Below are 15818 nucleotides of genomic sequence, written 5' to 3' on the forward strand. Positions count from 1 at the left end.
ACAGATTTAAAGAACTGATATTTTCCCTTGTTAACACCATACATCCTGCATGTCATTAGAGATAACATACGTTAGCTTTTTATGCTACTGACAAGCTCTTTCAAAGGTTATGTACTAGGGAATCCATTCCTGGACGGGTTTATCCATTTCCAGGAATTCGGGAATCCCACATGTCATTCTTATGAATCCCGGGCTCCCGGGGATGACACAGTGCACGGGCATCTCACATGTGAACGGTTTTAGAATAACCAACACTTATTTTTAATAAAACTACTGCAATATGTTGACACCAATAAAAGACTAACCTTATCTACAAGCAGTTCATGCTGTCATATAAGTACATGTATCTAGTTAGTAGTGGTAATAAGAGCGTAGAAAGCACAACGTGTCCAGCGTGTGGTCGTCCAGGCGAGAGCGCACCTTCATGCAGAGTACGCCAGCCCTCTGAGAAAGCATGCTCTGCCTCCACTGAAGTAGGCGGCACAGTCATCAGGTACCGATACACTTGTTCTAAACAACGCCTGCGCTTGCTGTTGCTCTGAAACACCGCCATTTCAGCTTTTACTGATGCATCCAGTTTCTTGTCATCATTCTGTGATGGCAAGTTTTGTTGGCACAGATAATGCGGATGCAACAGACTGATGCATTGCAATTTCAAGTTGCTGTTCAAAGCTGTTGTCTGATGAAGTGCAAGCTGTGGCAAGGGCGCCACCTTAATTATTTACAACTATAACTCTGTTATTTCTTGATCGATTTTTACACTTTTACACGCTATATATGCGAGCTTGGCCGTTCCTGTTCACCCGGGAATTCCAGCAGTTTCATTCATGGGAATACGGGAATGAAAAATGTCCGGGAATCCCGGGCTCCTGATTACCTATAATGGATTCCCTATTATGTACATTTAAACAATTTAACAGTGTTTAAGAGAATTAACAATTCTAATTTTCATTTGACTTTCTAAGAATCGAAGATCTCTGCCATGAACTCTACAACAGAATGCTTTTCTGTGGGTCATTTTCTCTTTCTCCTCAAATATTTGTGAAATCTCACTCAATACTCCAAAACCCTACAGACATGCAGTTTATAGGATAACTGCTGATTGAATTTTTCTAGTATGATTGAATTCTATTAATGTAAATAAAGATTGTGTCTGTTTAAAATGTTGATCGTGCCGGGATGTTTAGAGAAATCAGTTAAGATTACATGTTTGGATTATGGAAAAAATTAGAGCACCTTGTAGAAACCCACATGAAGACCATGAGCTCTTGAAATCTTCAGGAAAACCGGGCCTAAGCTCCGCAAAGACATGAAACACGAATACTGCACCACCAGGACACTGTGAATCTATCCATCTGTGATGAGAAGTCCATGGCAAAGTGCAGTTTTTAAATAAATGATCATGACACAGAGCACACAGGCTCCTGTCGGGTGAGGGTATGTTCCAGCACACTTCACTCCGGGGTTGATTGGGGTGATTGGCTGATCACACACAAACATGCAAATGCAAGCGAATCAGTCAGGTGTCTCATTCACACCTCAAGGGAGGCAGCAAATCACACCTGTGCCCAATGTAGGCCATATAGAAGGAAGCCCGCATTGCAGAGAGGGGAAGAAAAGAGAAAAAGAAACAACAGAAACAGAGAGAAACAGATAGCCAGGTGGTGAAGAAGGACAAGCCAGCCTGCGAGGAGCAAAGGATCGGCTCTCTATTGGCAGATCGTCCTTGCTGATTATTAGAAGAGCGGGTATGATTGCAGTAGAGTCCTCCATCAGGGATCCAAGGTACACCAGGGGAGTGCAAAGGAAGACAGGATGACAACCAACCCCAAGCTTGAGGCAGCCAAGGTGGGAGTCGGTAGAGAGGACCGCGGCTTCTGGAGTCTCCACCAGCCAAATGAGTTATGGGTGAGCCAGGGAGACGAAGAGGGAGTTGTGCTGGGATCAAAGAAAAACATTATAGACCCAGTGACTGTGTGTGGTTTTAGTCGGATTTTAACTCTGAATTTTAACTCACGGACTGTCATTGGTTTTAATGGATTATTTATTTAATTATGATTGACTTTATGAAACACTCAGCTGTTTACATTTTTGAGTGGATTTTAATAATACTTTGTCCATAGTGTACACTTTATTTTAGCTTTTTGAAGTATTTTAATTGCAGTTTACTGGCAGCATGAGGTACTTTTTTGCATTTGATTTTTTTTTTAACAGAGCAAAAATTAATCATTGTGATTGCTTAAAATGCCTTGATCTGTGCTGTTTCAGTCACTGCCCTATATATTTCATGTCTCCGTATGAGACACCTAAACAATCTTATTGGATACCTGACTGTTCTATTTTTAACACAAGCGGCACATACTGTCTGGACACCCCAGGAGGATTTATACATGGTGTCACAATAGACTACATAACAATGTGGGAAACAGCTAAATAAATAATTATAAAGGCACTGGAGAAGCAAAAAAAGACCAGCAGTATTTGAACAGTGCTTTGCATTTTCATTTCAAGCAGATGTAATATACCTCAGAACATGAACTGTGACAGACGAATGTAATTATTCCATATTCAGGACAAAATAATTAGTATTCAGACCATTAATTCCCAGGTTTTATACTGTCTGGGGATGATTTGGCATCATTTCTAATTCCAGCAGGTGTGGGTTTTAAACAAGCATTATACTACAAGCCTGTCACCCATTATAAAGTCTGACCTCGGATGATTGCATTTTTCTGTCTCCTTTTTTTTTTTAATGAATCCACCATTAGTATTATTAAACAGAGTAAAATTGTCAATGCATGTTTAACATAATAGCTTTATGTGATATTGTTGTTCTATTATTTTCTGTGTTCAGCACTCTGTCTGCAAAAAAGCTGATGCCGTTAACACTTTCTGTCACTCACTTGCAATTTTAAAGCCCTGTAACCCATCATGTGACTGTCTCTTAACCTCCTGCCATTGCTGATTCATTGAAGAAGACAAATTTGTGAGCTTGTAGAGTGGGGCACGCAGGCCCCGCCTCCCAGGCAATGGTCTGCGAGGTTGCAACATCTACAGATGATGCTCTGTTAAGGGAAATGCTACAGTAGCAGGTCCTGTGCACAGAGGTGTTCAGCTTCAGAGAAGCAGAGGAACTAAATGACCTCCGCAAGAAAGAGACACATGCTAGAGAGACTGAAAGCTTCTTTTATTTGCAGCAGAACCTGGGAATAGATTTTTTGCATTTTTTTTTTTACATCCAGCACATAAGGTTAAGCCAAGGAGGATTTTTTTTTTTTTTAAAGACGCTTAAGGCAGCAAGTTGGACGGCAAGTTCCAGTGTAAACTGAAGCTGAAGTTTTCTGCCAGAATCAACTGTCTTTTGGGGTTTTATTTGGAAGGAGTACCAGCCATTCAGAGATGAGTAGCTGTAGAAAGCGGTGTAAGCGTGAAATATTTAAATTTGCACAATATCTTTTTAGGCTGATCACTGGCACACTTCACACAGGTAATGTTGATTTTTTTTTTTTTATTGTGTTTACCATGTTCATGAAAGTTGATCCTCTGTTATTTTTAACCTGCATATGGAGTTTAAAGTGCACAGTTACTAGGATGAGTAAGCTTTGTTGTCAATATGCTTTTGCTAGTTTATTTTATTGCCACTGCTGTATATACAACTTTCTTTTAAAATTATGACTGCACGCATTCTGCAGTCTGAACACAGAAGAGACAAGCCAGGCATACAATTGTTGATATTCTCCAGGTCACTCAGCAGCAACCTAATAACTTCTTAGGCAGGCAGTTGAGGCGGATATTGACATCCAATAGCTGCCGTATAAGATACATAGTGTAGACGGTGCAACACTAAAGCATCCTTTGAATACTTTACAAGACAAGCAGACCACAGACCCTGGAAAAAATCATTCCATTATTATGCTCAGTACTCTGCAAGTTTTCTTTAATTTTTCTTTTCATGAAGATTCTTCATTATGGCTTTACTGAGTTAGAAAAGTTAATACCTTAGAGAAGATACCATACTAAATCATTAATGACTGATAATAGTGTAGCTTAAACAAGAAAAGCTAATTGCTTAATGGTACTGTACATACTGAATGGAACTAAATGACTGTTTACAACAACAGGTTAAAAAGTGTCTTGGCAGGGTAGATAAAAGTAAACTGGTGTAATCAGCTTTTTTATTGCTATATTACAGTTTTGCTTTTGTTAAAATTCCCATAGTACTGTTAACAAAATTGTACATTTACGAGTCCCATGTTGATGTTGATTTTATATATAAAACCTTCATACAGTTTCAATCTGGCTTTTGCAAGATCTTGTTGTACTCTCACTTGGACAACAGTAATCCTACTTAGCAATCACTACGGTGTTCAAACTATGAGTTTAACTTTTGAAACTTTTCAATGTATTTACACATATAAAACAGTATAGCAAATTCATTTTTTCCTGTATAGTTAGGCTTTTTCTGATATGAAAATCACTGGAATATATTAATGAATGCAAGAACTGAAGGTTCTTCATGATGTGAAAACAAAGCTATTCTATCTAGCAATCCCCAGTGTGGCCATAAGATGATTTTAGCAGACCATGACTTTGTGACATTTCTTGATCTGGATGCAGAATCGAGCTGGTGCTTGGCTGGATCAATCACTGAAAAAGTCGGTGTGGCTGAGTTTTTACATCACATACAATTCACAAAGATGTACTGAAAACTTTAATACAACTACAGATTATACAGTGAACTATAAAAGTGGAAAATACAAAGTGCACGTCAGTGGAGTACAGTGATAATTCATCATTTGCTTTTCAAGAAAGTTCCAAAAGATGCTTCTCTGTGACTTTGCTACCACTTTTGACACTTGCAATCTAGAAAACTAACTTTTATTAATTACAATTTTGAGAGTGGGCACTACTCCCCAAGAGCTGCATTTGGGATTTTACTTTACTTTTTTTGGGTTGCAAGTAAAGTCATTTTTTGTTGCAAATTCTGAGATATCACAAAAGTTCTTGGAAAGGTTGAGAGCCCCTGCATGAGGTACTCAAACCTATGAAGACCACAGTTTGAAAACCCCACAAGAAGCTGATTGCAAAAGTATGTTCAGAGCTTTGCATCCATTTACTATGTAGATTTCTGTAATCATTCATGTTTGCTTGTATTTAAAGGCACATTGACTGACTGACATTTTAATATCAACAGAACCAACACACATGCACAAACTGTGTCTACTAAAAGACTATGAGTAATGCCTTCACAGCTGATCACTCCTCAGTGGGTACTCACTAGCTTTGCCCCTGCATATAACCCTGAATTAAAGTCTGACACACAATGGTCCCCAGCAGTAGCTTGGATGTGTGGAGGCTGAAGCACATTGCTTAATGTCACTTCCCAGCTTCTACTGTGATGTTCTGTCTGTTGGGGTTATCCTCCACAGCTTGCTCACCCTGTGGACAAGAAAGTGGCAATCTCTCCATGCTACGTGTCCTGTAACTACTTTATTACTCAATCTATAAACAAAACAATATTTGCACACGAGGTGTAAAACATAATTACCCCAAAATCCTGCTGACCACACCAATTGTTTTATCTTGGAAGGGTCCTAGGATGACAATATTCTTAGCATCTCAGATTGTTTATTACATGGTCCAGGACAGTGACCCAAAACACCACTATAGCTCTCATATTTACTCTTAACAGCCTGTTGCAAATCAACTAAAGCAGGGGAGAAGGGTTAAACTTTTATTCTTATACTAGACATTAAGGCCATTACAATAACGGGCGCTAGAACAGTAGTCCATAAACATTAGTAGGAACAGTCTATATTAAATGGCAAGGGACCTTTTACCTCATTAAATTTTTTCCGTAAAATGCCTGTAATTTTCTCTGACACTAATACTGGCTTTGCTGTCCGTAATATGCGTTTAATTTTTTGTCCCAACAGTGGGCAATCAGCAGATTCTCCCCAGCAACTGATTTAATGTGCGCGAAAATAAATCTTACTTTTAAAAGTCATTGTATTGTAATATCATGAAAATTTGTATATTTAGGAAAACCCCTTCAACGACTGACACTTTACCGGGCCAAGCTTCTTAATCGCAAATCTGACATCCTCAGAGTGAACACTTACACAACAATGGGGAAGCTGGTCTCCGCGTCTCAGTACCCGATTGGATTTTTCGTGTTTTATACTCTTGCACAACAATGGGGAAGCTGGTCTCTGCGTCTCAGTACCCGATTGGATTTTTCGTGTTTTATACTCTTGCACAACAATGGGGAAGCTGGTCTCTGCGTCTCAGTACCCGATTGGATTTTTCGTGTTTTATGTTTTAGGTCTTACCTCATTTACCGAAATCCGATTGGATCGGCCACGCGATATTTTATAGGTCCTGCCCTCTCCGTCTTGTGTGACGCGTCAGGCGGCCTTTGAAGCATGCGCACTTCACCAGAAGACACACACACACAGACACTGGACGCACACAGGGGATTTTTTATTAAAGAGGATTGTTATTTTAACATTCCCTAACTTAAAATTCCTATATGTGCCCAAAACAAATACAAAATCTAAAGTGTAACAAAATAATATCAATACAACCTGGATGAGTAGCAGTTCATCTTGTTAGGGGCCTAGCTATGCAATATGCCTAGACAACCAAGTGGATCTTTGTCATCTTAATCTAATTGGTCTCTGATTTGGGATGGTCTCTGAATAGAATAATGGAGTCAGACAGAGAATCTGAGTTTCTCTATTGGCCTAAACTCATGCCGATCTTGTGTTTCTTCTAGATCTTGGGCTAATGGGAAATCATAGCTTAGGGTCGACTCCATTGGTTCAGACCTCTGTTTAGACGGGATTTATGTCCTTGAAATGTTATACCCACCCAGCCCTTTACTGCAGCCCAGGCTAGGTCAAACTTTTTTTATATTGTATGTTCTTGCATGTTTACAACTTCCATATAAAGGTTAGCTTACTGGTTCTGGTCTGATATGTGGCGACTTGTATAAGCTTCTCCAGTTCCCTTTACTGTTAGATTGTAAACTGCCTGGCCATTCAAATTTAAGATTATACATTTAAATAGAATTGAAACAATGTATGCATATTTTCAGAAGGTTGCTTCCTTACTTTAAGCAACTAATTCAGACTTGTCCATTAAAGAAATTATACAAAGAAATACACAGCAACAAATTGAAACAACAGTCAAACATTAACAAACCAATGTTTCAGAAAACAAACACATTTTGTGTAGTCCCTAACTTCTCTTCAATCTCAATTACATATACACACAAAATAAATTCTAAAAGTCTCCAAAATCACATGGATAGCATAAAAAAATTTCTTCTCTTGGCTTTGCTGACCACTCTTCATCGATCCTGAGGTAACTGCATATATTGATCACGTATATGTTGTGACAGACAGTCGAGGGCCTTGCCCAGTCAGAACGCCCTTCTAGTGGACATACCCACAACAATACCTTCCCCGGGACGTGAGAGGGCAGTCTCCCTGGATTGCATCGGGGCCGCGAGCTTGGAGCTTGGAAGCTCAACCCTATTGGGGCTTGTGGTCACTGCCAAGGGGCGCCTGGACAATCCCGGAGCAATGGACTGTAGCACTTCCGCCACACACAGAAGTGCTGCCGGAAGAGGATCCGAGAACACGTGGAGTACTTCTGGGGACCCTTACAGCTCTTCAGCCACACTTGGAGGAAGATCAGAGTGCACCTGGAGTGCTTCTGGGTGCACTATAAAAGAGGCCATCTCACTCCATTCCAGGAGGTGGAGGACAGAACTTGTGAGAAAAGGAGTGGAGATGACAGAAGAGAAAGGAAAAAGAACAGTGTTAAGTGCTGTGTACTGTGTATTGTACTGGGAAGTGGGGAACTGAGAAACAGAGCTGCCCTACAAAGAAAATAAAAAAGGTGTTTTGCACTTTTGTCTTAGTGCCTGTATGTGTGTCGGGGGCTAGTCTTCCACAATGTCTTTTATGTGCTAACCTGAAATATGATAAACTGTGGCCACCTTTTAGCTCAACGTAGAACTATTTTCTTACAATACAGCAGGGTTACTATTGATTTTCTGAATGGTGAACCTGTTGTGTACAACAGAAACCAGGATATGAAAGTCTTCATAGCACTGCACCTGTTATCTTCACCGTGGCTGAGGTTCTGTGGTGTACATTTGGTGTACACATAGATGTGGAATCTTGTCCACATTAGCTTAGGTAAAGAATTTCAGTTTGGAAATTTTTCAAATATGAATGCTGCTGTCTTTTTTTCTCATTGCTCCCTGAATATGCTGATAGCTTGTGCTTAAATCAAGACAGAAACGTAACAGTATAGGGTTGTTGTCAGGGTTGTTGAAATGATCCTTACTGCTGTGGAAGATCAGCCCGACTACAGTCAGATACAGGACACACAGATGTCCCAAAACACACACGTTTAATTTTTCTTCTCCTTTTAACACACAGCACCTTACATAGTTCTTAAATCAACCACAATAATGCTCACAGTCCTTTTCTCTCCTTTTCTCTTTCCTTTCTTTAGTCTTCTCTACCACCCTCACCATTCCACTCGCAAGTTCTGTCCTCTGCCTCCCGACTCCGGCTCCCAGAATGGAGTGATGCGGCCCCTTTTATATTGTCCCTGAATGTGCTCCAGGTGCTCCTTGATGATCTTTCTGTAGCACTTCCTGGTGTGGCGGAAGTGCTGCAGTCAATGGTTCCGGAATCGTGTAAGCGCCCTCTAGTGTCTCAGGGGAGGTATTGCCACTCTCCCGGTCTTCTCATCCTCCAGGCAGCCTGGCTGGGCAAGAGCCCCAGCTGTCCACCACACTCCTTACAGTCTTGTTATTAGGATTTATACTTGAGGTTTACATTTCATCTTTGAAATCATCTGAAGAAAAATTAGGCCAACTTTGTTCTAGATGGAGGTTGTAATGTATATGGAAAAAAAGTGTTAAGTTTCTGACTTTAAAGTGTGGAATCTGGCAGGTAAATTCTTTGTCGTATTTGTTTATCTACATTCCCCACATTTGTTTTATATATGTATTTGGATTGCTGCTTTTAATTGTATTCTGGAAGTCCTGTGTGTTTAGTGTTCTTAGCTGTCGCTTAAAGAGAAAAGCACAAAGCTATCCCTTGGTATGCTTATTTCTTTCCACAAGCACACAATTGGATTATTGTTTGTAGAGTTTCAAACTTTGTATTGACAGATTATTGATTTTTTTGAATGTATTGGTCAGTTGTTTATTTTTAAAACCTTCTAATTAATAGGCATCTTTAATAAACTGAAGGCAAGCAATATCCTATGTTGGATCTTGTAGAGGTAAAGATACAGTATGAAATTAAACAATAAATAAGAGGTCTTCGATGGAAATTTGACAGAGAAAATGTTTGTGTAGTTGCATTTAAGGTTCAAATATTAAAGCATTCATGTTTAAAATTAGTGAAAAATACAAGATGTGATTTTCAGTTTGTGCCCTTCGTAAGTGTATAACTTGTTGCATGTTGGTCTGGCACTGCTCTTCTAATGCTTTTGCTTAGTATTTTTTTTTTCCTTAGTCGGACTTACCAGTAGTTATTGGTACTGCTGAGGCTTTGCACATTGTACTCTATTCACAAAGATATGTTGATTACATAAATTAAACTTTGGATGGAAACACATAGACAGCAATATGTATCCAGTAAGCACATAATATAGCATCTTGTACTGTTCCAGAAAGCTTCTCTCCATCACTTTGTTTACTGTTTGTATATGTCAGATTTTATTCAAAGCATTGCCTTCCATGTGTAGTTTTAAAACATTTTTGACCTGAGTCACAAGTGTACTGCAGTTAGAAGATGCAGTCCAGTTTGGTGTAATGACAGTTTAATATGATTTGGAAACTTGAAGCTATAACAATAATGCATTGAACTACATATTAAAGAAGTTGGAAGAAATTATTTTTGTTTCCAGTTGTGGCTAGTGATATATATTGTGAAAAAAAAACAATTTGAACTTCAGTACTTTTAAATCTGAGAAAACAAACTAGAATAAGTTAAGTTTCCTATAACCACAGGTAACATCGCCTTTAGTATTCTTGGTTGAAATGGAAAAACACCTGTAGCCAAGTCCTCAGCCTTCTTCCGAGTTTTGGTATTAGTGGGAACTGAATAACAAGTCAAGTCAAATCAAGTTGCCGCATCCACTACACAACGAAACAACTCGGAATCCCAGTTTGCAACCCCCCAGGCAGACACGAGGTCTAGTCACACCCTCCGGAAATGACCCTCTATCAGCCGCAGCCAGGTGTTACGTGGGCAACCCTTTGGTCTGGTCCAGCCACTCGGGTCCCCAACAATGAGGATCTTATGAGCTGGATCACCCTCGGGGAAACACGCCACATGGCCGTAGTGCCGTAAATGACGTTCCCTCACAATGCAGGTAATGTGCCTCATTTGGGACTCCATGAGCAACCGCTCATTCGACACAAAGTCAAAACAACGGTACCCAAGGATTTTCCGGAGAGACACAGTACCAAAGGAGTCCAGTCTTCGTCTCAGGTCACTGGTTAACGTCCATGTCTCGCAACCATATAGCAAGACAGGGAGCACCAGGACTTGGACCTTCGTCCTTTTGCATAGATATCAGGAGCGCCACACACTCTGAAAAACAACTGAATAACCATTGACTCGTAACACTGAAGTCTGTGGAAGACAGGCATTGCATCACTGCTGAAGTGTCCCACATAGCATAGTGTCCTTGACCTGTTTAAACAAGCACAAAATATCAGACTAAAAATATATCTACACCCTACTGGTGTATAAAATGAAAGACTAAATTCTGTAAAAATGTTAACAGGTAACATTGAGAGCATTAACAAGCAGTACTGTCTGGACTGGAATAAACAGTGATATTAAGCAACCTTCTTCTGCACTTTACAGGACAGATGAAATGATGTCTCTAATTCTTCTTCCCGCAAATCTATCACTATAGCAGAGGACTTGAGCATCCAAAGAGTTTTGTTTGTAGTTGTGAATACTTGGAGCATTTTCTGATTTTAGGTGAAATGAAAGATTTAGAAGCTTTACAAATATCCACCCATTAGTTTTCAAATGTGTTTAATCCAACATCAGGTACACTAGACAGAAGGCAGTTGGGCACAGTCACATACACATACCCCCACATTCACTCAGGGGACCAATTTTCACTCATCAGTTGACCTACCACAGCAAGCACATCTTAAGAACATTGGTGAACACTCAATAAAACACACAATCATTGGAAGAACATACAAATTGAAGGTGCCAGGTTTCAAATCTAGTCTCCCGGAGCTGTAACACAGCAAAACTAGACAATGAGCCACCCTACTCTTTTCATTTAGCGTCAGCACATCTATATTATGTCCTTTCACTTCTGTTGTATTCAAATTTTCATAATGCATATCAAAATCACTAAGCAGATGCGTTCACTTTTATATAAACATAGCCCTTTAAGGACAACAGCAATTCACTTTATCTGCACTCTTTTGTAAAATGTTAGACATTCACAAGGGGTCTACCAGCAAGGCCACACTTTGTTTTATATTAAGTTGCCTAAGATGAAATAGGTTTACTCAGTAAATTATATTAATGTGTCTCTTATTGCAATCGGCACGGTGGCGTAGTGGTGGCACAGTGGTAGCACTGCTGCCTCGAAGTTAGGAGACCTGGGTTCGCTTCCCAGATCCTCCCTACGTGGAGTTTGCATGGTCTCCCCGTGTCTGTGTGGGTTTCCTCCAAAGTCCAAAACACAGTCCAAACACATGCAGGTTAGGTGCATTGGCGATCCTAAATTGTCCCTAGTGTGTGCTTGGTGTATGGGTGTGTGTGCCCTGCCTGGGGTTTGTTTCCTGCCTTGCACCCTGTGTTGCCTGGGATTGGCTCCAGCAGAACCCTGTAGTTAGGATATAGCGGGTTGGATAATGGATGGATAGATGGATGTCTCTTATTGCTTTTATACACCAAGACCAATGACCAGTAGCACATTCTTTTGCCCACAATTCACACAAAATAGCAAACGTTCTAATATCTTTGGAATATTTTGCACATCTTTGTGACCTTTATGATAGTGCAACAAATCCACAGCATTAGATATGGAAAGAGCTGGACAAATACAGTATGTCAAAAGTCACATTTATTTTAAGATTTAACACATTTGCCGTACCTTCCTACTTCATTCTTTAATCTCACAAACATTATTATGATGTGCAAACTCTACACAGATAAGCAGTGTGGGATCTGAAACTACAGCACTGGCCCGGTGAGGCTGTGGCACTAACCACTGTGCCATCATGCTACCCATTAAAAATGGAGAAAGGGCTAAACAAGAAAGTATCCACTTTTTGCTTGTTAAAAACAATAAAATAATGCTTTTGCTATTTATATACTATATTAACAGTGAGTATGAGTGTAAATGTGTGTGTGAGTTTTATATTTATTTATATACACATAACATGAGGGTTATTGTATATTTAAGACAGAAATGTTTATTTAATATGGATAAACAGTTTAATGAATCATTTCAAGTTCAAACATTTGTTTTGCTCCTTGCGATTTCTTGCACTTAATCAAAAGGGATCTGTGACCACTCAAGTCATAGAGATATGGAATAAAGCCAAATTCACAAACAAGTAATGTGTAAACTAAATATATTTAATGCTGTAAAAAATAAAACAAAAATTAAATATATGACTTCGTTTAAAATTTCAAACTTAAGCAAACAGCCAACAAGCTGAAGCAAATACAAAGTTGGCAAACAGCTAGCAGGATTTTTGAATATTTTGATTAGATGTATTCCCTTCAGAAGGAACACTCTAGATCAGATTAAATGACAACTTTGTTATAGTGCAGCTGCAGCAGAAATAATGCCTACGTGGTTTGGAGATAGTTTTGCACTAATATAACTTTATTTCTGCAGGGAAAAATTGAAATGAAATGAATACTCCATAATAGCATTGAATGTTGCATTCCAGATTGCAGCAGCAGATGAAGTATTTGCTCTCTTCCCAGTGCTTCAGTGTCTGGAGAACTCTTTCTGTTACAAACTCACTTTTGAGAATTGAAAGCTCATTTCATGCCATGCTTAGAAGGCACAATGAAATCCTCAGATTCATGGCAGCTGAAAGTGTGTGTCTATTGTCTTTGCAGAAAATGTCAAGGAAGAAAAGCCTACAAAAATCCAACCATACGATACTTTGACAAGGATTTTGAAAAATGCATATTTATGATGTGAGTGGTTCGCTGAATCTATGGGAGTGTAGTAATAGGTTTTTAAGAACTTAATTAGACCTTTAGCTCTTTTTGTTCTGCATCAAAGCTTAAATCTTGTGAATTTGTAAAAAGGGCTGTTTATTTGTTATAGATATTAGTTAATGGATGAAAGGATCGTGTTGTGAAAAAATAAGCAAGAATTTAATATGAAGCAATCCTATGTGACCCATAACTAGCGGTATGCTGTGTGTGTGTGTATCAACATATATAATGTGCTTTGTTTTGTCTGTGTGTGTGCTATGGCGGCCTGTCTGCTACCATTCCTAAGTCACTGACGTCAAGTAATACCTTATTGTACTATACCTGAGGAGCAGTGAAAGCAGAAAATTAAACCTGTTATTTCTTCTCTCATTTTCATGGAAACAATTTCTTAAACATTTTGGTAATCAGGGGTTAGAATTTATCTAGGAGGGTCTGAAAGTCTTACCATTAAAGTGGCCAATGGCTTCTAATTAAGATTCCTCCCTTACACTGTAAATCCTTTTGTCTTCCTATATACATCTGTAGGGTCAATCAAAATACATGCTAATGAGATCTCAACCCATCGTCTCGGGAGTCCAAAGCTCATACCATGAGAGCCAACTAGCCAGCCAGCCATTTTCCAACCCACTGAATCTGAACACAGGGTCACGGGGGTCTGCTGGAGCCAATCCCAGCCAACACAGGGTGCAAGGCAGGAACCAATCCTGAGAGTCAACTAGGAATGAACAAAGGAAATACAAGTAAATGTGAAAGAGGACTGTTTTCAATATGGTAAAAGGATAAAAGAGTTTCAGCAGTCACCAAAAAGAACAGTTAGCTGCTCGGCGAGGGTTGTTTTGTCAATTCAAAAACTCCAAGATACGTATATTTTATTTTGTTTATACCCATCACTTTTAGTATGTGTTTTAAATGAATGTGTGCACATTTATTTACATATAATGAATACAGCATGTTTAGGTATTGCCTAGTTGCTAGATAGATGAACCTAGTGAAATAAGTCACTTAGAGTGTACAGCATATGTGTGGCATTGTAGCTGAGACACCACAGGATACCACCGATTTCGAGAACAACATGGCAGACAAGTTTGCTGTATATAATAATAAACCTTACTCTAAGGGGAAAAATATTGCAAAATTAGCTGACCTGGTGGAATTTTCTAAATACAGCAAAGTCTGTTTTTTAGAAAAGGGGCCGTACCCACATTTCCACTTTTAAATAACCTCTTTTTCTAAATCCATCCATCCATCCATCCATTTTCCATCCCGCTGAATCCGAACACAGGGTCACGGGGGTCTGCTGGAGCCAATCCCAGCCAACATAGGGCACAAGGCAGGAACCAATCCCGGGCAGGGTGCCAACCCACCGCAGGACACACACAAACACACCCACACACCAAGCACACACTAGGGCCAACTTAGAATCGCCAATACACCTAACCAGCTTGTCTTTGGACTGTGGGAGGAAACTGGAGCGCCCGGAGGAAACCCACGCAGACACGGGGAGAATCATTTTCTAAATCCATTTCTATATTTGGGTCAAATTAACTCTTTACTGGTCAGAGTTGGGACATTGGACATGCAAACTGTGTAAAGCATCGGGGCTTTAACTCTGATGCTGCCAGGTCAGTCCCCACCTATCAGTCACTGGTTTGGCCCTGAGTGGGTCACTTATTCTGCCAAAGTAACATCTGTTGAAATGTGGAAAAAATGTTTATTGACTAAAGGAAAAGTCGTATAATAGATATCAGCTGTATTGAAATGCAACCAACTCTTACAGTAAATGATTAGTTTCTCATCAGTTCTGGGGTTTCTTCTGGGATGTAGGCTGAAATGGCATTTTGTTTGCATCATTCTTCCTCAAGTTCTTAAAGACTAGTTATTAGCCCCATTAACCTATATAAAGTATTGTGTTTTTCCAATATTTTGCAATTCTGGACAACTTGTGAGTTCCTTGTCTAGCAACTATCTCTTAAACTAAAAAAAAAAAAAAAAGATTTTACATGCAGAAACATAAAAATCCCACTTCACTTGTCCTCATGTTACTGTATGCACAGTTAGGTGCAAGCATCTGTGGAAAACACCTAAGATTTGAGTGTTTCTAATTGCATATGAAGTACTTTATGGTATTAAAAATTCATCTTTGATATGTTGTGACATATTTCTTGTATTAAAAAGGTTTTAGAAACCCTGATGTCTTGCACCTCTCCATCATATTTATCAATAGATGTAATGTGCACGTTCATCAGAAGTGGAATCGATTATTAGAAGAAAATGCACCATACTTGCGGCATACACAATTCTAAACATTAATTGACACTTTTTTTAAGTCTTTTTGTTTAGGAGACTAATTATAATTTCTAAACACAACCCAATTAAATGAAAATAATATGACAAGTACACATGGATGCTCCAAAGACACTTGATGAAATTTTGCACTCAATTCCCACCCAATGAAGAGAGCTACAGTATATGATGAGGAAGCCTGTCTATCAAAGATGTTTATATCGAATATAACAGCTAATATGAAAAAAAGTTTAGCACAGGCCTAGCATGTTTGCT

General features: G+C 39.3%; 1 protein-coding gene across 1 annotated transcript in view; it reads left to right on the forward strand.

Annotated features, from left to right (window-relative positions):
• The first annotated feature begins 2987 nt into the window (after positions 1 to 2987).
• Positions 2988 to 15818, forward strand: part of kcnip4a (potassium voltage-gated channel interacting protein 4a) — a 915543-nt gene continuing 902712 nt past the window's right edge. The window contains exon 1 of the mRNA XM_051928636.1: positions 2988 to 3487. Coding sequence (XP_051784596.1) covers positions 3400 to 3487 — 88 coding nt within the window. The 5' untranslated portion in view covers positions 2988 to 3399. The remainder of the gene's footprint in view (positions 3488 to 15818) is intronic.

The sequence above is a fragment of the Erpetoichthys calabaricus genome, chromosome 5 (genome assembly GCF_900747795.2).
Source record: "Erpetoichthys calabaricus chromosome 5, fErpCal1.3, whole genome shotgun sequence".
In the NCBI taxonomy this organism is placed as follows: domain Eukaryota; kingdom Metazoa; phylum Chordata; class Cladistia; order Polypteriformes; family Polypteridae; genus Erpetoichthys; species Erpetoichthys calabaricus.